At 51.3% G+C, this 23,932-nt stretch overlaps 10 protein-coding genes across 10 annotated transcripts; 7 read left to right on the top strand and 3 right to left on the bottom strand.

Annotated features, from left to right (window-relative positions):
• Window positions 1-1,076: 1,076 nt before the first annotated feature.
• Window positions 1,077-3,344, top strand: N7468_001276 (uncharacterized protein; the record flags this gene model as incomplete). Its single annotated transcript, XM_058470573.1, has 4 exons — window positions 1,077-2,179; window positions 2,242-2,490; window positions 2,541-2,823; window positions 2,895-3,344. The coding sequence occupies 4 exons, from the start codon at window positions 1,077-1,079 to the stop codon at window positions 3,342-3,344; spliced, it is 2,085 nt and encodes a 694-aa protein (XP_058333714.1).
• A 367-nt stretch (window positions 3,345-3,711) lies between these two features.
• Window positions 3,712-4,038, top strand: N7468_001275 (uncharacterized protein; the record flags this gene model as incomplete). Its single annotated transcript, XM_058470572.1, has 1 exon — window positions 3,712-4,038. One exon carries the CDS (start codon window positions 3,712-3,714, stop codon window positions 4,036-4,038), a length of 327 nt encoding a protein of 108 aa, XP_058333713.1.
• Window positions 4,039-4,850: 812 nt separating this feature from the next.
• On the top strand, window positions 4,851-6,510 carry N7468_001274 (KilA-N domain-containing protein; the record flags this gene model as incomplete). Its single annotated transcript, XM_058470571.1, has 6 exons — window positions 4,851-4,911; window positions 5,051-5,259; window positions 5,334-5,496; window positions 5,568-5,635; window positions 5,685-6,421; window positions 6,486-6,510. The coding sequence occupies 6 exons, from the start codon at window positions 4,851-4,853 to the stop codon at window positions 6,508-6,510; spliced, it is 1,263 nt and encodes a 420-aa protein (XP_058333712.1).
• A 1,007-nt stretch (window positions 6,511-7,517) lies between these two features.
• On the top strand, window positions 7,518-9,253 carry N7468_001273 (cleavage polyadenylation factor subunit CLP1; the record flags this gene model as incomplete). Its single annotated transcript, XM_058470570.1, has 3 exons — window positions 7,518-7,655; window positions 7,741-8,296; window positions 8,349-9,253. The coding sequence occupies 3 exons, from the start codon at window positions 7,518-7,520 to the stop codon at window positions 9,251-9,253; spliced, it is 1,599 nt and encodes a 532-aa protein (XP_058333711.1).
• A 518-nt stretch (window positions 9,254-9,771) lies between these two features.
• Window positions 9,772-12,953, bottom strand: N7468_001272 (uncharacterized protein; the record flags this gene model as incomplete). The annotated part of the gene is made up of 2 exons (XM_058470569.1): window positions 9,772-11,036; window positions 11,093-12,953. 2 exons carry the CDS (start codon window positions 12,951-12,953, stop codon window positions 9,772-9,774), a joined length of 3,126 nt encoding a protein of 1,041 aa, XP_058333710.1.
• Window positions 12,954-14,653: 1,700 nt separating this feature from the next.
• N7468_001271 (quinone oxidoreductase family protein) lies at window positions 14,654-15,859 on the top strand (the record flags this gene model as incomplete). Its single annotated transcript, XM_058470568.1, has 3 exons — window positions 14,654-15,525; window positions 15,579-15,753; window positions 15,812-15,859. 3 exons carry the CDS (start codon window positions 14,654-14,656, stop codon window positions 15,857-15,859), a joined length of 1,095 nt encoding a protein of 364 aa, XP_058333709.1.
• Window positions 15,860-16,100: 241 nt separating this feature from the next.
• On the bottom strand, window positions 16,101-17,928 carry N7468_001270 (uncharacterized protein; the record flags this gene model as incomplete). The annotated part of the gene is made up of 6 exons (XM_058470567.1): window positions 16,101-16,742; window positions 16,792-17,074; window positions 17,125-17,373; window positions 17,426-17,443; window positions 17,498-17,583; window positions 17,653-17,928. 6 exons carry the CDS (start codon window positions 17,926-17,928, stop codon window positions 16,101-16,103), a joined length of 1,554 nt encoding a protein of 517 aa, XP_058333708.1.
• A 541-nt stretch (window positions 17,929-18,469) lies between these two features.
• Window positions 18,470-19,969, top strand: N7468_001269 (inositol polyphosphate multikinase; the record flags this gene model as incomplete). The annotated part of the gene is made up of 2 exons (XM_058470566.1): window positions 18,470-18,555; window positions 18,733-19,969. 2 exons carry the CDS (start codon window positions 18,470-18,472, stop codon window positions 19,967-19,969), a joined length of 1,323 nt encoding a protein of 440 aa, XP_058333707.1.
• Window positions 19,970-20,569: 600 nt separating this feature from the next.
• N7468_001268 (mitochondrial 37S ribosomal protein uS19m) lies at window positions 20,570-21,098 on the top strand (the record flags this gene model as incomplete). The annotated part of the gene is made up of 4 exons (XM_058470565.1): window positions 20,570-20,612; window positions 20,671-20,686; window positions 20,789-20,971; window positions 21,056-21,098. The coding sequence occupies 4 exons, from the start codon at window positions 20,570-20,572 to the stop codon at window positions 21,096-21,098; spliced, it is 285 nt and encodes a 94-aa protein (XP_058333706.1).
• A 545-nt stretch (window positions 21,099-21,643) lies between these two features.
• N7468_001267 (putative TFIID and and SAGA complex TAF10 subunit) lies at window positions 21,644-22,536 on the bottom strand (the record flags this gene model as incomplete). The annotated part of the gene is made up of 2 exons (XM_058470564.1): window positions 21,644-22,084; window positions 22,267-22,536. 2 exons carry the CDS (start codon window positions 22,534-22,536, stop codon window positions 21,644-21,646), a joined length of 711 nt encoding a protein of 236 aa, XP_058333705.1.
• Between the last annotated feature and the right edge of the window lie 1,396 nt (window positions 22,537-23,932).

Raw genomic sequence — 23,932 nt, 5'->3', positions numbered from 1 at the left:
TCCGTGGTTTTGTTCTCGTAGTCCCGGCCTCCAGTACTCACCGACAGTCTACATTATCGTCCACTTTCCCCATTGATCATGACATGCTATCGCTGTAGCACGTCATTCACCTACCTATATTCATATCGCAATTCTATCTTTGGATGAGCTGTCTATTTTGATCTATTACAACTGATCAACCAGGAGCTAAGAGCTCTAAGGTGATATCTGCCTGCGCCTTGCGACCTGAGGGCATTCAACCTCAACATTCCGAAGTCAAACGCCGTTAATAATCTTGGTAATCCTTTAGTTACCACGGGCGGTCGTATTACACATGGCGTAGCAATGGACTGGACTGCATTGCAAATTGGTGGTCTGGGACACTTCCCAGAATCAAGCTAAAACAGAGCCCGAGAGGGGGAGCGGGGAAGGTTCACTCATGGGTGACTGTGAGATGTCATGATAGCAGTCACGCTCTTCGACGCGTAAGTGGCTGGACAAATGAGTCACAAGCGGTGAAGAAAAGCTTTTCTATAGGGTCCCGAGGTGCTATTGATCGCGGGTGGCCTGAGCTAGCGATGACCCTCCTCTCCTACCCCTCTTGCAGTTTCTTGACTGGTGCGTGAACACGCTTCTTTAGTTCTGTTCATGGAATCGTGCCCATAGGTTCAGGGGATACTGATCGTCCGAGGCTGAAAGTCACAATTTGGGGACGCCACTAGGCTGCCTTTCTGATGCATTTTCGGTGACCCGTAAAAGTTTTAGACGATTCTGGCATTTTGTTGCAGCACGCAGAGATTTGGGCTATTAAATTAGAGGTCGATGCTGAAGAGCGCCCCGGTCATATTTTGCAATCCACGTAAAATGTATCTTTGTTTTTGCATGCGACCATGTTGCTGGGCAGCTACGGAACTCGGACTCACCGGGGAAGATTGCGCTGCGAATTATGACGGTACTGACGCTGGACAGGATGCAAGTCGTGCAGGGGGCGGAAACGAAGGGCTTCGGACTTCGGACCTGCTTCGGAGCTGAGCGGCTCGCGGCAGTCCGACAGGTATGCCGCGCCTCTGAAGTCTGTCACTTCTTGCAAATCCAGGATGACGGACAGGGTTCGACGCAACGGCCAGCTCTCCTCGTGTGAGCCCTGCCGCAAGTCTAAGCTTCGATGCGACCACAAAAGACCCATTTGCGGGAGGTGCGCCCGTCGCCGTCTGTCGGAACAGCAATGCCACTACCATCCAGCTCCGATGGCGAAACAGCTCACGCCCCTGAGCGAAAAAGGATTACCTTCTCAGCGGCAAGCTACAGATTCCATGACGGCAGCCTCCAGTCCTGTTACAGGGAGCTTTCGCTCTTACGAACCCGTGAATATGAATGGCAATTTATTGTGCTTTGCTGACCCAAACACTGCCACCGCGCCGCGGCCATATATATCCCTAACAACGTCTGGCGTGACCACGCCTCAGCTCTTCGAGCCAAACATAGATATGATCGCTGAGGGGGCTAAGCTGTTAGATGATATTCTGGGGCTTATAACGGAAATTGGAGAGCCGCTTGAAAGTCTCTCCACCGACGATAATTGTTGCTCTTTCCATGGACCACTTGTCGAGGCATCATGGAAAGCGACTGACAGCAGCATGAGAAGCTTGATCGATGATCGTTCTGTTGCTACCTTGCAATCGGTATCTCGGGCAATATTCGAGCGAACGTCTTTGCCCCCATTCTTTCCTCCTACTGCAGCTGACGGTGCCTTGGGCGCTGCTTTTGCCTCACAGGCCTTGCGCTGGGATCTGATCGGCTTATACTGTGCGCAGATCGGTGTGTATCTTGGCGGAGAAAGAGACAAGTCTTTCAATCCCATGATCCACAAGACGTGGAAATCAGACCGAAAAACCTTGATGCAAAAGACCTTCCAAATGTGCTTGCAGTGTGAATCATTTTGCAACGTCGTTGGCTCTGTCAACGATTTTGCAATATGGTTTCTCACAATGACGATGCTGTATGCTACGTGGTGCTTTGGCGATGACTCCTACCATGTAATGCGGCTGATGGGTAGCATCTCGTCCGTTTTCTTCGCCATGGGCTTTCACAAGGGCTGTCAGAACGATGGATCTATACCGTTTTACATGGTTGAAATTAGAAAGAGAATAATTGGTTGGGTGCACGATCACGACAAGGTCCAAGCTACCTTCACTTCGCGGTATGATTGTGTCCTTTGGACTTCCAATGTCCCGAGGGATTCCACTAACTGAGGGTCTATAGACCGGTTCATCTAAGCCGTCACTTTTGTACAATAGAAATGCCCCTTGATGTACCAGACTCTGTCCTTACGGACACCACTGAGACCTTCCTCAGAGCTTGCGAAGATTTGGATGAGAATGGCTGGAATACACAAAAGGCCGTATTACCTGTTTCTCGTCAGCGAGTCCAAATAATGCTCTGTGTGATCCGTGAAGAGACTTTGGAGCTTAGGATGGGGTCTGCTGCCCCCGATATTGAAGTTAAAGCAGCGTATGTTTGACTCCAGTCTATTCTCTGGTTGATATTAACACTTGAATCAGGCGCGTTCTGCGAAAGTTGAAGTCGACCTGGCAGTCAATACCACCCCACATGAGGTTTGAGACAATGCAGCGGAAACTAGATCAGAAAGATGATGTGTCTATACACAGCCTGCGATTGGAGTACCTGTACACGGAATTTCTCCTGTATACTCTGCTTGCTAATTCCGGCGGGGATGCTCGTGTAAATCTTATCAAAGTTGCACACGAGGTGCTCAACCTGGTTCTCTTACCGACAAGAAAGAGAGACTTGTTACAAAGCAATAGAGCAAATATGGAATGGACTGTAAGTGGCATGAACGGGGAGCGAGGTTGCATATTTCCTCGATACTTCAAAATATCTAACCTACAATGCAGCTCGTATTTTACGCTATGCCTTGCGCAAGCGTGTTGATCATAGAGCTCATGCGACACAAACGGCACCCCGAAGAGCAGCCAATCACGAATCGAAGTGGCATTATCCAAGATATCAGTGTCTTAATCTCGTGTTGCGATTCTTTGACAGAGACCGGACAAAGTAATTATCAAATCTGCAAGCAGGCCCAGTCGATCTTTTCCAGAAGCCTTGATTCGATTCTCAACCACTCGGAATTGTCTCAGGCGAGCGCTGGACACCCATCAATGAACCATCACGAGTACCCGGAGCAAAGCCGGCAAGAGCGGATGAGTTCTGTGAGCTCCGAGCCACCCAATGTAGTTATTCAAGACCCTGAGTGGACGGCATGGCTGGACTCAATAGGCTTGCAGGGAGACCCGTGGTTTGACTCGATAATCCCGACTCTGGAGCTTCCCACGAATGAAATTTGATTCTGGAAAAAAAACATAATTTGCCTTCCACTAGCTTATCTATAGAAGTGAGCATATAACTTAGTCAACTACTTGACGCGGAGTAATCAAGCTCTGATCTACTCCGAGCTCCGAAGGCGTTCGGTCCGATCACTGTGATGATCGATTACTCCGGCCATACAACGACTCCGGACTACGCCCAAAGGACAGGTCCGAAAGAGTTCTAGGCAGCCTTGAGGTAAGTTATAATTGCCGACATCCCTTAATTCTGCTGACTTTTTTCCTCGCTCACCAGCTCGGATTTGAAGCTTCAACCCGTATATTCTTTGCCTTTTCTAGAGAATCGCCCTCGCAGTTCAGCTTGCCGCTTCAGCTACAATCATCATCAATGGCGTCCTCGAAATTACCCTCCTACTGGGAACAGACTGAGCTCGAATCATCTTCAAAGGGTTCCCATGAATGTCTTCCGGCATACTCTGAGCGCACGCCTACCACAGAGCAAAACTCGTCCGACCAGTCATCATGCGGAAAATGGACCAGCGTGAAGGGAGCCATCTGGTCGTATATCAAAGGTACGTCAAAGTACATGGCTTATCACTGGGCCAAGGCTTCTTTACTAACGCTACGAGCAGGGGACGTATATAAGTACCACCCGTCCGTCGTACAAGAACGATATGCGGACGAGTTTATGAGGAGGGACCAAGCAAGAAAGTGACCATGGGATGGCCGAAATAAGAAAAGTGGGGTTCGAAGGGCGCAACGGGTTCTTATTATAGCTGATACGGATTTAGCTGATCTTTTGCTGGGCTGGTCGGTGTCGAAGGAACATTTGGCTTATACATACAAGGGAACCTAGGTATCTAGGGCGCGGGTAATCTGAGACTATGTCCTGTGCAGATCGCATTATTGAGAAAACATTCGAGTACACAAATTATCCAATTCAGTTTCAAAAATTCACATGCTTTCAGGCTCAGAACATGGATTAACAGCAGAGCTATCTGAAATAACTGTATACAACACAGAGGTCACGGGATCCACCCCTCCCAACAAATTACTCATCATGTCTGAATCATTGGACTCCGTTTGGGCTGCAGGTATGATTTAGGAGGGGGATGGTATGTAAATTTCAAGATACAGCTCAGCAACCCCACTCTGGCAGGATTGCCCAATAACAGGGCGACTCTGGCCTTACATGCCGCTGTTGTTACGGAGCCTGAACCGGCCCATACCGGAAATGGCCAAGGCCATTTTACACCAAAGAAACCCCATTCCGTCGCGACGCCTCCCCTGATTGCTCTCTTTTTTTATCCTCGATCCTTTATCGAGGTCGTTTCGAATCCATCAATCTCTGTGAATCTGTACCGACCCATCCCGGCTCCTCGGCTGAACCCTTCCTCAGACGTCCCGTCCCTCTACCGGTTCGAAATCCCGGGTCCTTTCTGATCCAGCGACGCGCCTGCTACGTGGCCGTGGCCGCTCGTTCGCATCTCCGACCGACACTGTCTATTACCATCACATCTGCCCGCCATGTCGCGCTCTCTCCCCAAGAAGAATAACCCCCTGATCCTCGCCGACATGGCGCCACCATGTGAGTACTACCTCGAATCGCGAGGCGCGTAGTCGCGCGGTCGCGCGACCGCGCATGCGACCGCCACACACCATTTTCTCGTCTCTCCCTCCCACGGTCGAACCGTTGCTAATCTGGAGTGTTCGTCTCGCGACTATAGATGATGAGCTTCTTGCGCGCCGTCGTCTTGGGAAGACTAATCTGTCCGTCAAGCCTGGCCAGGTCGGCACATCGAATGCCACGAAGCCCGAGAACTTAGGATTGTTTGAGTATGCCCACCTCCGGGCTCCCCTACCCAAAGACCTGAAGGGCTCCGAAATTTTCCCTTCACATAGCTCTCAGCAACATCCTGAAACCTATTTCTTGATGGTAAGAATTCTTTCTGGCGCATGGAAACCCAACCAGACACGTGATTACTGACAACTGGCGCGCGGGGCTTATAGCGGAGAAGCAAGGATGGCTTTGTGAGCGCAACTGGCATGTTCAAAATTGCCTTCCCTTGGGCCAAGGCCGAGGAAGAGCGCCTTGAGAGAGAGTATCTGAAGTCGCGCGAGTACACCAGCCTGGAAGAAGTCGCCGGTAACGTTTGGATATCCCCAGAGTTTGGTAAGCAGCATTCCGGCCTCCGGGGTCTCCAGGCTACGTTTCTTTGATGTCACTCTGACTGGTACTTTTAGCTTTGGAGCTTTCCGAAGAATACCAAATGAAAAATTGGGTGCGCGCTTTGTTAGACCCTACCGACATTGTCCAGAGCCCTTCTAGCGCGAAGAAACAAATCACCCCCCCCACCCAAGTTCGAGCTTCCCATGGATGACCCAGAGCCTACGCCCTCGCAGCGCCGCAGCCGTCGCTCGGTCTCCCCCAGCAAGAAGTCCACATCTCCTCGTAAGGCTCGTCAGCCCCGCACAGCCAAGGAAGCACCTAGCACACCATCCACCACGGCAGCCAACGAGAACCTTCAGAAGGCCCTTGAGGTCACCGCCTCGAATGTAGACTCGGACATAGCTAACGGGGTTCTTGAGTCTGTTGAGGAGGTTGAAATCGTGGAGTCGACCACCACCCCCAAGAAACCCGCCGCTTCGCCTGAAAAGAAGGGACGCAAATCCAAGAAAGAGAAGGCTGAAGACGAGAAGGAAGAAAAGAAAGAAAAGAAAGAGGACAAGAAGACTGAGAAGAAGAAGAAGGAGGTCAAGGATAAAGAGGTTGGGAAAGAAGCCGCCGAAGAACCTACAACCACCATTTCGCTCGAACTCCCTACTAGCCTTCTTCCTGAAGGTCCATCGGCTGCTGATACAGAGGAGATGCTGGCTAAAGCCAAGAAGATTGTGAAGGAAGCAGTTAGCCATCCGGCCAATGTTGACGCCGAAGCCGCGAAGGCCAGCAATAAGCGCAAACCCGAGGATGACGACGAGGAGACTGCGGCTGAAGCCGCTTCACGAGTGAAGAAAGCAAAGGTTCTGGAAGAGAAGCTCAAGCGCGAGCGTGTTCGTAACCGTGCCCTGTTGGGTGTTTCGGCAGCTTTTGCTATTGCGTATGTGTATATCCCTGGATCATCCAAAAAAAAAAAAACCTCGCCACTAACAGACTATGTCCAGGGCTTCAATTCCGTATTTCTTTTAGATCAATCGTTTTCAGTGGATACAAGAATTACTCTCCGTTCATATCCAATTTCCAGTTTGCAATCACGTCTTGCTCTGATACACCAGACAATCTCTCTGAATTCCCGCATCGATTCTGCCTTGGAATTGCGAAGCCTATTCTCTTGAGAGACCTAATTTCATTCTCTCCTGTTGTTCTCTACTTTCATGCGGTTTATTTCCGTGCGCTCCTCTGAATTACCCTATTCCCCCCTTGTTATGATAAATATATTCCTTTTCCGCCACTTCGACGATATGCTGTGCCTTCCATGCCCTCTACGTCAATCTTTCCCTCTAATAACTTGCTTCCATCTCATGTTCACCATTTCTGACATGACTCCCTGCACTCTCTAAAGAAACCTCTCTCCGAGTGCATGTCTTATGCTCCATTGGCACCCCTCCTCGCCTCATTCCACGTTAGATACCAATTGCTTTGAGCACGCTCTTCTTTAGCTTCACGTACGGAAATCTTGGTCTACTGATAGCCTAGCCAACATTTACAAGTCTTCGAGTACCACAGCATTCTCCAGCTTGAGTCTTGAAGTTCCAACTTGAAGTTACTCCTCACGTAATTTTTCTTCAAAAGGAGTTCGCGTAGATTATATCATGCAGGGAGTGCCAGACGGTATGTATTCTGGTCTGGTAGATTATCAAAGTTGAAATGTGACCTTGAACCAGCTTGATGCCTACCCTCTTGTCATTGCTACTTCCCCCATTGCCGTCCTAGTAACTATTTGTGTGATGAAACTTTGGGGGAATGGTACGATCATTCAAGTCACTTTGAACCCGCGTTAGTGACGGGTCGTTATCGATAGCCATCTGAAGATCAAACAGTGCAAACACGTCCATGGGTGCTCCGCAATTTGGTTCTTTCGAGTCCGATCAACACTCTCCCTCCAAAGCTGATGCGCCTCGCTTTCCCATTGAAACATCTTGGGATTATCGGCGTTCCTTCACCAAACATATTATTCACCCGCAGCTCGCGACGAAATGTCGCTCCCAGGGTTAGGCCTCACCCAGCCCTCCGAAGAAAGGACACCTGCAGTAGTCCCGCCTTCGCAGATCGTCCTGAACCCGGGGACCGAGTGGCGGTTCGAGGTGGCATTCGGTCACAGAATCAAGGTAAAGGTATGACTATTGCTTGCAGAAGCTCCAGATGACTATTTGGAGCTATTTATTGTCCTTTCGTAAACGTGTGCTAAGGCTTCCACAGCTTCTTTCTGGAACAGCCGAGCTCTTTGGGACCGAGCTTGCGGAATTACAAACGTACACCTTCACCGGCACCAAAGCGGCAATCTTTACATGGCATGGCTGCGAGATCGAAGTGAGCCCAAGCGACACCGGCGTGAATCCTACGGATAATACTACAAGCTTGGCTGGTCAGGGCGCTGGTGGCTGTCAGATTGAATACATCGCCGAGGAAACCCCGATGGTCGAATATGCCAACTTGCACTTTGCACTGGAGACAATGCGCGAGGAGGCTCAAGAATCCGGGAAGGATGGGCCTCGGGTCCTACTATTAGGCCCTGAGAACGCGGGTAAGACGAGTCTGGCGAAAATCTTGACCTCTTACGCGACGAAGATTGGGAGACAGCCGCTTGTGGTGAATTTGGACCCCACTGAGGCCATGCTCAGTGTTCCTGGAACGTTGACGGCTACTGCCTTCCGCACAATGCTGGACATTGAGGAGGGTTGGGGCAGCAGTCCCATGTCTGGGCCTAGCCCTGTGCCGGTGAAGTTGCCGCTGGTCTACAGCTACCCATTGCCGAGTCCCCCTCGATGCCGGTGGCGCAGTTTATCGGCCTATCGTCTCACGACTAGCGCTTTCAACCATGGGGCGAATGGCGGAGGACGAGGATGCCCGCGAAACGGGGATTATCGTCGACACCCCTGGACTTCTCAGCACTGGGAAGCCGGGGAGTCTGGAACTCATCAATCACATTGTTACTGAGTTCGCTATTACCACAATTGTTGTCCTGGGATCTGAGAGACTGTACAGTACCATGGTCAAGCAATACGATAATAAACTGAGCTCGAGCTCTACCGCAGCGGCCTTTGACGAACACGTCTCTGTGCTCAAGCTCTCTAAATCCGGGGGCTGTGTTGATCGTGACGCAGCTTTCCTAAAGGCAACCCGCGAAGGACAAATCCGTAATTACTTCTTCGGCGACACAAACCCAACATCCGGAACAATGGCCCCGACCACCGTCACTCTTTCCCCTCACGCCCAGCAGCTTGATTTTGCTTCCCTGCCTCTCTACAGCTATACAGTCACCTCCACTGCAGACGAAGATGACGACGATTATGACCCCTCTCAACTCAACACAAGCGACTCCTTCCTACCAGGTGGTGGCGCAGACAACTTCTCCCAGGCCTCTCACGACCATGATCGTGCGGTGCCGCTTCCTGGTATCGTTGGCTTGTCAAACGACGCATCTACATCGACTGGGACCCCGACACCGTCCAGCAATGTTCCACTTAAGAAGGTCCTTCCTCCTGCACCTTCCATGCTTGCCAACACTCTTCTCGCCATAACGCATGCCTCGTCTACGGCTTCGCCTGCTGATATCCGTGATGCCAGTATCATGGGCTTCCTTTACGTGGCAGATGTCGATGTCGAGAAAGGAAAAGTCCGGGTCTTAGCTCCGGTGGGCGGACGAATGCCCTCCAGGGCCGTTGTTTGGGCTAAGCGTTGGCCTGGCGAGGTCGTCGGTCTGGTGGGTTGATCTTGTCTGGTCGGGGCCTTTCTACTTTGTACTTGCATTTCTGGCTCTCTGTCTTGCCTGCTAGCATTGGCGTTGGTGGATACCAATCTTAGAAAAAAGGATTCTCTCCTACATAATATGCTTACAGAATAAAAGTCTATTAACTATGGCTCATCTTGGCTGGTCACTGGTAACTTTCTGGCAGTTTTGTCTAGATTATCACTCCAAAGTCCTACTAGTAGTAAAACTGATATATATAGGGTCTAAGCCTGTCATCCATGCGCTATGCTTATGCTAAATTTAGAGGTAATGGGTAACGTAAATGCATACAATGGGGACCGTTATACATAGAAGCAAAACGGGTTGTACAAAAGGAAGATGTCCCACACGTATCATGGTTATACAAAAGGGTTAATACAGGAAAGGAACCCAAAGCAGAAACCCCCCAAAGACAAAAAAGGGGGGAAACAAAAGGAAAGAAAAAAAAAAAAGATCGCATCTCATATTGCTGTCAGAGCAGAACAAACTTTGTCAAGTCATCATTCCCATTTCCTCCACTCTTCGACAGCTTTCCTCATCTCCTCATCAACGTTGTAGCCCTTGGACTCAGAAATCATCAGCTCCTCCCGTCGGTCTCTGAACCGGCGCTCAGCCTCGAACCGGCGCAGTGCGAACGACTTCAAGCCTGCGAAATCATCCTTGGCGACCATTTCCCGGAACCGAGCACGCATGCGTGGCGAGTAGAGCTGGCAACTAGCTTCGCGGTAATGATTCGGGCCATCACCCGGCAAGGGACGCATACTCGGCGAGAACATGCGGGCGATAGGCTGCTGGGCTTTGGTGAGCGGCCACACGACTTCGTCGTAGCAGTCCTCGCAGACGGTAAGCTCCGGTAAGTTCGGGATGTAGTGCCAGTTGCCGAGGGAAGCTCTGTCGCGGCGACAGTCGCGGAGAACAACCTTGCGGCGGGTATAGGCGAGGAAATCGCGCAGGTCAGGGCGACGGGATGAGTCGGTGGTGCGAGCAGCGGCGTTGTCGAGGAGGTCGATGTACTGCACAAAGCGCGGGGAGGTGGTGACGAAATCGCAGACCCGCTCTTGGATGTCGGGGCTGGGTTCGAAGGTTTCGCGGTGGGAGGGCATCAGGATACGCACGTTCCGGGCACAGCTGCTGCAGATGTGGAAACGTGGGAGGTATGTGCCCGTCTCGGGGTCGACGATTCGGTGCCAGGCTTGCTCGCTAACGACGCGGCCTGGGCATGCGGAGGAGCCGGGAGGTGGACGGGTCATTTGGTAAAGCATTTCCAGACTAGAGTGATGCTTCTTGATCATTTGGGTCCAAGCAAGTCTGGTCCAGGCATTGGCGAAGGCGCAGCGGATCTTTTGGTCGACGGGCTTGGGAAGACTAGGGACGAAGTACTCCCGAAAGCGCGAATGGGCAATCTGTCCCATGCAAGAGGGACAGATATCAAGGTGCTCGAGTCCTTTGAGAGTATACCAGTCCTGAAGCCCGGCCACTGGAATTGAACGTGGGCATGGAATTGTGCATAAACCAGTTGTATCCGGTGCGCGGGCTACAACGAGGGCTTGTGGAGGGGCCACTGGCGGTGCTGGTGCTGGAGGAGGTGCAGAGCGAGTAGGACTGCGTTTTTGAGAAGGTTCGTGCTGAATCTGGATTTTGACGGGTTCGTTGAATTTGACGGAGTTGGACCGACGTCGACTGCTTGAAGAAGACTTATCAGGAAACAATGTCGGTTCCGAAGACGTGTTCGGGTTCTTCAATGCGGAGCGCACTGGAGGCGGCGCTGATACTATCATAGATGACGATCTCGCTCGCGAGTGACGCGGGGCTTCTTGGGACCGATGACTTGAGACCCGCTCAAGTCCTCGGACAGGGAATGAGGCCCAGGTGCAGATACCGGAGCAGTAAATTTGGTGCTCATAGGTGGTACCTGGGGAACTGGGGGAACCGGTGGAGGGGCCTCTGTGTCCGATACGGATACGGTGCCTGAGACCCGGGGAGAATGCCGCAGTCGAAGCTTTTCCTCAATTCGTTCTGCGAGCGTGGGGGTAGCACGAGACCTTCCACTTGTGGAAGGATGAGTGGGGACACTTGGTTTATTAGAAGTTCCATAGTAAGAGGCTGGTCGTGTCTTAGTGATCACAGAGTCTGAAGGGGCAGACTTGGGCTCAGGTCGAGGTCCAGCCGGCATTGGCGCCGGCGGGGCAGTCTTTGTGCTGTTAGACCGTCGAAGTGATGGTTCTGGCGGTGGTGGCCCCTGGGAATAAGCTAACTCACGCGCAGGACCACGGGAGCTCGGTTGAGACTGGTGATTAGAGCTTGGTCCGCGAGATGTATCCGGGATAATTTGCACCATCTCCGGTCTGCTGGCAATTCTTTGCTCAGGGCCAGATCCGCGGGTGTTTGGAGCAATTTGAATGGTTTCCGGCCTGGAGGTCTCCCGGCAGTTGGATGAAGTCGGAGCACGGCTAGAACTGGGTGCGATGGGCACTGTCTCAGGCTTGTGGTATTCCTTTAAATGAACAGAGCTGGGCCTGCGGGTGGTGCTTGGGACAATCTGCACTGTTTCAGGCCCGGACTTTTGAGGCTTTCCAGAATCCAATCCACGGGTGGAAGCTAAAGTAGTGTACACAGTCTCCGGTCTGGAAGTACTCTGGCGCGGAACAGAAGAAGATGAACGAGAAGTGCCGGGATTGTGGAAAGGCTCGGAGTTGGTGGTCTTCTTGGGCTGAACAGAGGAAGATCCAAAGGAATCACCTGGGGCAGTGTACACCGTGTCAGATCTGGTGTAGGGAGGCTCAGCTCCACGGGTAGCACTTGAGGTATTGTAAGTAGGCTCGCTCCTAGCATTTTGGGCTGGGATATAAGCAGGTGCATGCGAAGGGCTTGGGCCAGTGTACACCGTGTGAGGCTTGACGGTGTTTTCCGATTGAGAATAGCTGGTTCCACGGTTAGATCCAGAAGTAGGGTACACCATTTCATGTCTCGGATATTGCTGGGAGTAGGTGCTAGCAGAATCCCGGGTGCTGCTTGGAGCGGCATAGAACGATTGTGGCCGTTTGGTAGTATGAGGTTCCACGGGCCTTGGTTCACGAGTAGTGCTCCGGGATCGAGAGATGGGTGCCGTCTCAGATCTGCTGTTATACTGGGGCTCGACTGAGCTTTGTCCACGGACCGTACTGTCTGCTGGACGCACAGGAACTGCCTCAGACCTTGCAGCTTCTCTTGGTCGGGATTGGGATCGTGGCCTTGGCTGACGAGATGTTTGCTGCTCGAGAGGCTGTTGATAGACCTGGGATGAACGCCCTCGAGATTGGTTGGAAGTGGAGTATGCCGAGGATGAGGATGGCTTCGAAGTCGAAAAGGAGACAGATTTGGATTCAATGGGCCGGGGGTCAGAAGTAGTCCGGGTGAGACGCTCTGGTGCCAGTGGAGGCGGGGTCCTAGGTCCGCAACTGTTGTCGTCTGAGGAAATATTACCCATGCCAGGTGGGCTGCTGGCACTGGGTGGCTTACTCAAGGCCGGAGAGGAATCCACGTCCATGATGACAGGGTACTGGTCGACGGTCCCTCGGAGGACAGTACCGCCGCCAGGCTTCCCGTTGGCCTTGGGAGGGCCATTTAGTTCCTTAGCGAGCGAGACGGGCTCCTCTTCCACAAAAGGCTTGGGAGGCCAAGCGAAACGCACGCGCCCAGGCATATTTCTTTGCTTGTTTGTGGGTTTAGTCATACACAGTTGAGATTGAAATGTGGAAGTGGCTGGAAAAATCTTTAGCCTGCTGCAATGCTGTGTTGTGGTAGAGCCAGAAGAAGAGTTTGGTTCATAGTATAGAGGCAGATGTGAACTCGAAGGCGAAAGAGGTCTGGGTAACGTGGGATGGTGGCAGGAGAAAGAATTTTAATTTGAAAGAATCAACAAAGGCAATGGTAGTGCCGGCGTGTGCGTATATAAGGGAGAATCTATCGGGCATCACCCGTGTTGATCGAGGGTCCTGATAGGGCCATATAGTGATTGGGCGGGAAAGTCAACGAATCAACCAAAATAGGATCAGGCTGAAGAGGATCAAATCATAAGGGATCTGCTCCACCGGATCTCTCTGGTCGAAACAGGGGTTGACGTAGGGGTTGCGCCGCAACATCAGGGCCACTAAAAATGTGGTCGTAGAAACCCGGGTCCATCGTTGGGCACGAACCATGTGGGCTGTGCTTTTCGCGTTTCAGAAGGGGCTTCCTACGATCCGAATCAGTCCGTAAACAAACCAGTTTCCAATGTTTACTTTCGGTGTTAAAAATATGAGCAAATGGGTGGGAAGCCAGCGTTCCTCGGGCGTTCTGCGTGTCTGAGGACGCTGCATGAGACGGACTACTCTAGCTCGGGGTGGACCTGCCGAGTGCCAACTGCCGCCGCGGGGAGGAGCCCTAGTCTCTGGGCGTGCAGGCAATCTGGTTATGCAGAGCCGGCACATCTTGTGGGCCAACAGATGTCTTGGGTTCATGGCGCTATCTCAAAACCAACTGGGCGCAATACTAGGAGCGTCTCGGCCCCTGTTGCTGGGAGTGGCGTGCATTGTCTGGCTCTTCCTCTGTGGCTGCAACGGCTGTCAAGGCCTACATGCAGGCGTTTGTTGTAACCCGCGATTTTTCTAGAACCCAGCAGCCTAACCAGAGGATTTCCTTTCTGTCCTAGATTTGCCAGTTGGAAAAGCCCTTCTGTTTGGGGACACAGTCGGCGGCAGAGATGAGTGGATATCCGATATTTCGTCGCATCCCAAAATAGGGAAGAAGCCGTTGCGCTACATAAGCCACGCGACGTCCCGAGTATCAAGGAGAACTTGTTTCTGTTGCCCATTGCGAGTCTGCAATCATATGGTTTGAACGCATTTTTCTCTTTTTTTGAGTCTTTCTTTGACGTCGGCGCCGCTCCGGATATGACGGGATGGCGTCAACGTGCAGTAGGGGCGTTAGGGGCCCCCGCACGAGCTTCGAAGCCCTTTCGGCCGGGCTGCTTACCGGGAAAGGACTCCAACCGGGGAATTAAGCAACTGGATAAGATGAATCCACCTGGATCAGGAAATGATGAGCGGGGAAAATGAAGCGAAACAGTGAAGCGTGCTCTGTTGGCACGAGCGCCGAGCTATTGAGTGCCCCGCGGAGAACGGGATTATACAAGGCCTATCGCAGGCCTTGCAGGGAGTATCTCACAAAGCGGATGTGGCAAGAATTCCTCGAGGTATCGTACCACCCTATGCAATGCAGGAAATGATTCGTTTGTTGCCAGAATCTCGAGAAACTGCGCCCGCGGAGATAAAGACGATCCCGAGTCGCGGGGAAGACGATTACAAATGAACCTGTCGAACTCGACCTCTTCCCAACCCCACTCGACTTCCTATTAATTTATTGATGTCTTCCACCTCCCTTCGCAGGACAAGTCTTCGCCTTGCTGCAATCCGCGGTCAGATTCCAGTGATCCCCCAAACTCGGCCCTTTAGCCCAATCCGCAGGATGTCCGTCCCCACTACCATGAAGGCCGTCGTGCTCGAGACGACAGGCGGCCCGGAGGTCTTGCAATTCAAGACCGACTATCCCGTTCCCTCTCCTCAGGAAGGGGAATTGCTCGTTCGCAACAATATCTCCGGGGTGAATTTCATTGACACATACTTTCGAACTGGGCTCTACGCCTCACCAAAGCCCGAGGTACTAGGCCGAGAAGGCGCTGGGACTGTTGTTGCACTGGGACCCAACACTACTGGTTTCCAAACCGGAGACCGTGTGGTCTGGCTTGGAACTGGTGGATATGCTGAATTTACCGCGGTCCCAGCCTCCAAGACTGTCAAGATCCCCGAGGGTCTGACTGATGAGGACGTGATTGCTTCTTTCCTTAGTGGATTGACTATCCTAGCCTTTACAAAGGAAACTTACCCTGTCAAAAAGGGCGACTGGGTACTCCTGCATGCAGCTGCAGGTGGTGCTGGTTACTTGATGACCCAGGTCCTGAAATCTATTGGCGCCAAGGTTATTGGTACTGCGGGTGGCCCCGAGAAATGTGCCATTGTGAAGAGCCTCGGCGCAGACGTGGTCATTGACTATCGTAGCGAAGAAGGTAAAGACTGGGTGAAGCTTGTTAAGGAAGCTACCGGTGGCCAAGGTGTCGATGTCGTCTACGACTCCGTTGGCAAGGATACCTGGGAAGGTAGCTTAGAGGCTGTGAAGCGCAAGGGTACCATTATCTGGTTTGGCAATGCCAGCGGACCCATTCCCCCTCTTCCCCTCGCGTATGTTCCATCTCAACCTTTTGAAGCTCGGTCATTCCACTGATTCGTGACAGAAAACTCTCACCCAAGGCTCTCAAGGTCGCTCGTCCGACTCTTTTCACGTACATTGAAACTCGTGAGGAGTTCGAGTACTATACCAATGAGCTTTTCAGACTCCTCTTATCTGGCGAATTGAAAGTCAAGATTCATAAGGTCTATCCCTTGGAGGATGTTGTGCAGTGCCACAAGGTTAGTCCTAATCTCCGGCCTTACTACATATTGGTCATCTCTAACGACAGACTATTAGGACTTGGAGGGTCGAAAGACAACTGGAAAGCCTCTTCTCAAGGCTTAAGTGAAAATAATTACAAGGAAGGAATAATCTATCCTTTTGGAGAACTCGTAAGCTAATTTTCCATAGTAGTGATAATCAGATATCATTTGCTATCAATCCTCATCCCCTCGGCACACGAAAGCAGTCCATAGGTGAATAGTCTCCGGTAATAACTAGTCTGAAACGATAGAAAGCAAGTCTTCGAAAATGAATTCGCAAACCCAGCAGAGCAGATCAGAGGGTCGTGCATGGCTCCTTACCTCTAATAGTCGAAATCGGTATCGCTATCTTCATAATGCTTCGTATCGACCTTCTTTTGCCCCCCTTGCTCACTTTTTGGCTGGCTGGGAGTCTCGGGGCTCCCGGAAACGATCTCATTAAACACAGATGCCTCTCTAGAGGGTTGCAAAGGTTGCGCGATTTTCTTTGGAGTTTTCCAATGAAGCATCATGTCATTGTGCAAGCATTCGTAAAATGTCGGGTAAATAGCTATCATCTGATCAAAGAAGTGAAGCCCGCAGCTAAGCTCCATGACCTTGGTAATAATCTTCAGTCCCGGAGAGCAGAACTGGAGGAGGTCAGTCTCAAGCAAGAACGTGAAGGAGTAGCTTGGAGCCTTCCCATGGTCCCAGTCCCACTGCTCTTGGGGACTAAGGTCAATTTCTGCCTTGCTTGGGTCCCGGAAAGACTTGGCATGGACAATTCCGACAGGTGTATGACCAGCTGCATGCTTCTCGTAGTTGACAAGGACGTGTGGAGCTGCCTCCTCGATAGAGACGATCTCGAAACCATCAATGTCACGGATTGGGATCACGGTCAAGTTGGGATCGTCTTCCTCGAGTGCCCCTTTGAATCGCTCATACACCTCGTATGCGGCACCAAAGGTAATACCGTACTTCAGCAGCTGTTGGGCGCTCTCTTTCGTCATTGGGGGGCTCTATGTCGGTGCCCACGCTCCAGTCTGAAGAGTCATTGCGAATATCAAAATGATAGCCACCAAAGAGAAAAGAGCACGCTTTGTTGAAGGCCCCAGGGCTTCGAGATAGCAGCTTGAGATTTTTCCACAGCTCCTTGGAGGCGAGATTGCATGTCTCCCGAGCTTGCAAGATATCTTCCTTGTACTCCGGGCAGACATCATGGAATAGGAGATAAGTGAGAAAGTTGTGGATCGTAACAGTTCCGAGGTCGATCTCGCTCTGCTTTGATGGGGAAAAGAACTGCCCAAAGAATGAGCCACTATAAACTTAGTTAGCTTCAATATTAGCCTGGCAACTGAGAGTGCGTACAGGAAGCCCCGGGCAACTTTGTTGAAGTTAATCTCCATTCCCTCTCGCTCCTTGTGTATTCCAAGCTGGGTGCGAGCACGCATAGCTTCTTCCTCAGTCAGTGTTTTCATGTCCTGGTTTGATAGACCACCACCATAATTGTGACCGGTCGCGATTCCACCGTAGGAAAGGTATTTGTGAAAGATGTTTCGTCGCTCAGGCTCCATACGTCGGAATCTATCGAAACGAATTAAAGCCTCTTCGATTCGACTATCCGTAGACGTTAGTTCAAGTCACTGCGCAAGATCTCTGAATCTCTTACAGCATGAAAGGTCGAGAACTAAATATAGGTTAGCTTCCTGAGCTCCAGAGAAGAGAATCGGTATGTACATACGGCTCGTAAAGGTAGCGATCTTCCCTGAACTCATCGACAGTGAGAGGTCCATCGCAGTTCCATTTCTCGAAGCCTGTTGGCCTGCCCTGTTGGATTCGAAGAGCATCAGTGTGGAGCTTCACCAGAACTGAGGATAATTCTCTAGGTATCCATACCCTGCCACGCTTTGTTTTGGGACCTTTGTACTTTCGCCTCTTCAGATTGTCGACGATCTGTTGCATAGTATGTTCTTCTGCTTGGCTGGCCGGCTCCGATGGCTTCGCACTGATCTTGGGTTGAAATGCAGCTTCAGGGGTATCATTGTTGTCTTGCTCCTTGAAAGCTTTATCGTCGCCCTTCAAATTCGAATACCCACTATTTTGCTTGGTCGTTCCAGCCAGGCGGAAAGGCAGATCACCGGAGATGGTTTTCGTGGGGTCGGCGGGTTCCATGATGGGCTGAAGGTAAACTCAAGACTGTATAGAAGAAGAAGAATCCAAGAGGGGAACGAGATGTCAAATAGAAGGTCGATGTGTGGTGAAGACTTGTCAGGGTGATTGTTGAGTGTGTTCTTTAAAAGTTGATTGTAGCTTCCGGTTTGTAGCGGCCAGCTACGAGAGAGCTCGAGCCAAAATAGCTGATTTTCTTTAATTGTAGTCTAGCTCGTAATGTGATTATCCAACTCGCATCCCACAATGAACAACGAATCAGTCGATAATTCCATGGGCCACAGAACTCGTACTTGTGTAGATTTGTATAGATTGTAGATCAGCGTCATTGTTGGCCCATGCACGGTTCCACGGCCAAGGGACCCTGGTTTCACTTCTCCTGAATTCGGACCTCCGTTCTTCTTTGACTACAGCTCCCATCGGAGGCCCTGTCGCATCTTTCCTACCTACAATATCGACTCTGCCCAGGTGATGCGCAGTACTCCTGTTGCGTCATTCGGCATGCAGTAGCCTGACCACGCTCCCGCAAGATCCTCATACCGCAATGCCCTCGTCCAGATCCGAAAGCCTGAAGGCTCCACAACTTAGCAGCGATGATCTGGTGCCATTCGATCATGTTGCTGCCGGACAGTAAGTAACCTCACCTCCGCCCACAAGCTGCGCAGGCCCCACGCGCTCTCTCCACCTAGCTCCAATGGGCCACTGCGCCGGAGAAGATTAGTTGAATGATCCTCTCCAACAACCCCAAACCCGTGTCTTAGCTCTCCAAAAGGACAAAAGCACTAATATGAATTTTCTGCCTTACAGCGACGGTGTCCGAAGCACCATATCAGGCTCGCTGATCGTCAAACCTTGCACCAAGCAGGAAGTCGATTTCTACGAAGCCAGCGCTCTTCACCCTGCCTTCCAGGAATTCATGCCCCTCTTCATAGGTTCTCTTTCCTCCGCCGACCAACAGCAACCACAGGCGATTTCTGCCGCCCATGAATCCGGTGCCATCTTCCTCCCTGCTCCGGGAAACCCTCCGAACTCTTCCGCTGGCCCCGATAATCCTACGTCCCACCCCTGCCCTGTGCCACCCCAGACTCCGGCTGCCGCACGGGCAGAAGAGCCGTGGGTTCCATCCGACGGCAAGAAACTCGAGACAGGGCTCTCAATAGTGCTCGAGAATGTCGCAGCCGGATTCCGGAGGCCGAATGTACTTGATGTGAAGTTAGGCGCTCGCCTGTGGGCCGACGATGCGCCACCGGCCAAGCGCAGTAAGCTTGATGCCGTATCAAAGGAGACAACCAGCTCTATACTCGGTTACCGAATTGCGGGCATGAAAGTGTGGACTGGGGAAGGTGGAGAAACGGATGAAGGAACTCGCACAAACCCTTTTGAAACGAGGCACGAGGGGGGAGAGGGCGCCAAGGGCGAAGTCATTGAAAAGAATGGGTACCGACGCTACGATAAATGGTATGGCCGGTCTTTCAACGCGCAAAATGTGAAGCAAGGCTTCGAAACCTTTCTGGCTGGCGCAAAGGCAGGCCCTGTTGACCGGTCGAAAATGGTTGCCCAACGGGTGGCCAATGAGCTCAAAAATTTACAAGAGGTGCTTAAATCCGAAGAGAGCCGCATGTATTCTGCTAGCGTGCTAGTGGTCTACGAGGGAGACCCGGATGCATTCGAGCACGCGCTAGAGGAAGAGAAACGGATATCTCAAGAAGAGGACCAGGAAGACGCAGAGGATGATGGTGATGATGATGATGATGAAGATGAAGATGAAAACATCGAATTCGAATTCTCCGAGGAGGCTATGGAAGTTCAGCTCGGAGATGGGAAGACACAGCAGGTGATCAATATCAACATCGATTCTCAAAATCCCGCCATCTCCCAATTACCAGACCTGGGCGACGACGAAGACGAAGAAACCCCCAAAGTACATGATCTCCGAGTGATCGACTTCGCACATGGCGCCTGGACCCCCGGTCAAGGGCCAGACGAGAATATGCTCCAGGGGATTCGGAACTTAATCCAGATGTTCGAAGAACTCGCGCATTGAGTACTCGTACACTTGAAACATAGACCTCAGCCGGTCGCTGGCGACCTTGAATTCTCGGATCATACCTAAGTGATCTCGAGTTATCTCAAATATACGATGTAGGCTCAACGTCTAGTTTAATTCTTATCAGCCCCAAAGAACCTTTAGAAATACCTGCACGCGTATTTACCATTTCTTCGGTATACTCTTCATTACTCTATCCCTCGTAGTAGGTAGAGGTCTACCTTCGAGTCGGAGGTTACTCATTACACACATCGTAATAAAGACATGGACTTCTGGGGCAGCCATATGCATGTTGGTTTGACTAGAACACTTTCAAGCGTTCACTGTAGTAGCAGGCGAACATCCTAGTCCCTCCCGCTTGCTAATCTATTTCCAACACTTAGGCTGTCCGCTGGAAACAAGTCTCACATTCAACCAATATTGACCTCTAAGTTCTCCCAACGGGTTTCCAATTATTTTTCCATTCTTAAAGGAAGTTTCACCGCGTGATGGTGTTTGTCACGTGATTGTAGTTGCTGACATAGCGGGATCCAGTCTCCGCGGGCCGGGGTCACAACTTTCGCAAATGGAACCACTTGCAAATAGCTGAGAGCCATCATGTTCCCAACGCGCGCCTTGTTAGGGCGCTCGGTCTGGAAAGGTAAGACTTCAATGGTCTCGGCTCTGTGCTCAACCCCGCTTGCTGACTCCCTGGACAGGCCCAAACATCGTCCCGTATGTCGATTATGCCGATGCCCAATATTATTAGTTGAGCCTCTTCAATTACACGAGGCCTTCTTTATAAATCGACAGACTTGCTAACGGGCAACATTGCAGAATTCCTCTCCCACGCACTTTACCACCTCCTCCGAACACTCCTCCCATCCGCACCCAGAAGCGCAGTGCTACCATTTTGCCTAACTTCGTCGGAATCCGCTTCGCTGTTCACAACGGCAAGACATACCAGGAGGTTTACATTACCGAGGAAATGGTCGGCCGCAAGCTTGGCGAATATGTTGCGTACGTCTATTTTTATCCGTGCCTACTAGGACGACATAGATCATCTCTCGCGTGACTGTCAATACTGACCAATGGGCCGCATAGTACCCGCAAGCGCTTCACATACAAGCAGTCCAAGAACAAATAGAGGAAGAGAGAAGTCGATATTCTTTTGCATAGGCTGACCTCGGAAAGCTTCACTTTCTCTCGTTTCGTCACTTTGCATCTCCACAAAGTCTCGGTCAATGCGATAACCCGGCGTGACCTTGACAGCTCGGAAAGACTACCTTTTTCAATCGTCTTCTCCTCGGAACAGGACCATCTTTATTTAGATTCAGTTGGGCCATGTGGCCCATGTATTGATACACCGATTACTTTGTGACATTAGCTACGTGGAATGGAGTTTTATCATGGATTTGCCAACGAGCGATTATACCATTTCTCGATATCCAGAGCGGGAAAGAGCGCACCAAAATGTATCAAAAACTCCATTTTCTATGGCCCCGCCTCCTAATAGGGATAAAGCCCTCATGATATCAGGATATCCAATCCCGCGCTCCACAAAGAAAAAAACAGACCGAAGTTGTAACGCCCAGCGCCAGCAAGAAAACTCCTCCAATCGTAGATAGGAACATGAGATGTGATGGATGCGAAAAGGTGAGACCTACTGCTTTTCCATGCACCTGGAGTTGATTACCGATAGAACTCCCCGCGCTTAACAGTAACCCCATACTCAGAGACAGCCATGCCCAGATCCTCCATCGTTAGCACCGTACGGCCCTGGCCTGATCCGCCGGAGCCACCACCACCGAAGCCAGGTCGCTGGATGCCGAGATGGGTGTTCCCTTTGGCGCCCTTGCCATCGCCCCCCGCGACGCCGCCTGGGCCAGGCGCGGCTCCTGGGACCCCGAGACCAGATGCAGCGTTGAGACTACCCATGGGGTTGTTTGCGGAGGAGCTGTTCGAGGCGCGGATACGCGCGAATTGATACGAGTCTGCTGCGATATCGGAAATGAACTTCTGGGCGGCAAGCGCAAGGAGACGGGCGAGATGGGGAGGGGTTTGGTTGGGGCCAGTGCCTGGAGGTGGCAGACCAGCCACGGTGAGGTAGTGGGCTGTGACAGCGTCGGGAATCTGCATCCGCAGTTAGCAGTCACGTTGCGTTTGATTGCAATCGGGTCTCTATCCAGTCCTCGCGAGGCTCTCTCGCTGGGCTTTCGTCACTGTTCCTAACAAGGAACAGGCCCCAGGGTTCAAGGTACACAGAATACAACGCACTGGATGGGTAGGCGGCAGGTAAAAAGGAAGGCACTTACGATAGGCGCGTAGTCATCCATCTTGCTCAAGAACTCACGTAAGCTCGTCTCTTTCTTAGATGGCGGCTGCGCGGGGGCGATGGGGTCAAGGCCGGCCGCTTCGCCTCCAGCGGCAGGGTCGGCGTTCATATCGATATCTTGCTCGATAGAGGCGTCTAGATCAGGTTCAGGTTTGACGGTTGCGTCGGTCGCGTCTGTCGAGTCGGGGACAGCTGAAGGTGGAGGTACAGGCTGCTCTGACCCGTTGGACGGAGGTTGCGAATCGGCCATATTAGGCGGTCATCAAAGTGTCCCCTGTAAAAATGGGCTGCAGGGCTTGTGCCACGAGACCAATGGCAAATAGCTGAATACCCGGAGTGAACTGGCGATTCTATGCAGTTGCAGCAGAGCCAGTCAGACGAGGGCGGAGGCGGGCGCACGGGCCAGGCGTCGTGGGCTTGATACTCAGCGTCCTCAGCCCTCTGTACGGTGGATCATCTATGAATGGATCTACTAGATTTCGACTACGCTAGGATAGATGAACAGATCTTCAGCATATAAGCAGCCTCCGGATTTTACGCCACTAGGTCAGGCTTGGCGTCTTCGACCATGTCGGGGTCGGAGGTCGCCCAAGTAGAGACAAAGGCTTTGGAATCCTAGCATTCTGACCATCTCAGAGAGGGGATTCGAAAAGGGGAAGAGAAAGATTGATGAAGAGCGAAAAGGAATTACGATCCAGTCCCTAGATTACTATTTTACAAAGAATCTGTAAAATCACCAAGTTCGACTCTGAGCCACCAGCGTACGGTCGGCTTTCACCAGAAAGCGATTCGCACCCACCGGATAATTCATAAAATCACCGAGTTCGACTTTGAGCCACCAGGATGCGAGTTATGTGCATTGGGCGTCCGGCACCCCCTTCATCCTGGTGGAACTATCTCTACTCGGGTGTCAACTTCTCCAAATGAGTGTCGATTCGCGGAACTAGGTTTTATACATAACCCGGAGGCACAAATGAAGAGAGATGTCAGTGCTGAATTATTAGTAATTGGCAATATCTCAAAAGGCCTTTAGACATCTCGTGTGAAAAGGCTATTGCTACTACAACTTCAACTACTTATAGATGGGCAGCGTTACATATTCTAGTATCCCGGGGCTGTCATGTCCGGGAGGAGGGGACATTCAAGTTTGAAACTATTGATTCAACTCTAATCCATTCTTAGATTTGTACGTGATATTTACGATCTAATTCTGCGGCCATTCTTGCCACCACCGGTTGTCCATTTTGAGTATAATGCTGGCAAGTATTCACCATTTTAGTTCCATCCACTATATAAGTATACTAAATCTAGAATGTCGAGCGAGTGAGCTTTATGTGAAGCCTAGTAGCACTAGCGGAAAACCCTCTGTTCAACTGACAGCTATGAAGTTAGTTCTAGTTCTGGATACAAAACCTTGGATCATCATGCGGATGAGTTGCCGCCCATTGGACTTCACTTGTAGAGTATAGACTTAAGATATCGTTCCTAAGCTTATGACACGATTTCCAGTAAGATTTGTGTTTTATTATCACGGCCACGCTAGTATTGATACAGATCAATATCTTCTGGAAAGAAAAGAAAGAGCACAGATAAGGCACGAGATCCAACTCCCATCCTAGCATCGAATTGTATGCTAAGGGTCCATG

This window comes from Penicillium chermesinum (assembly GCF_028974085.1).
Source record: "Penicillium chermesinum strain IBT 19713 chromosome Unknown utg000002l:1.0-5270490.0:1.0-5274688.0, whole genome shotgun sequence".
NCBI classification, from domain to species: domain Eukaryota; kingdom Fungi; phylum Ascomycota; class Eurotiomycetes; order Eurotiales; family Aspergillaceae; genus Penicillium; species Penicillium chermesinum.
This window is presented reverse-complemented; position numbering and strand designations above follow the sequence as displayed.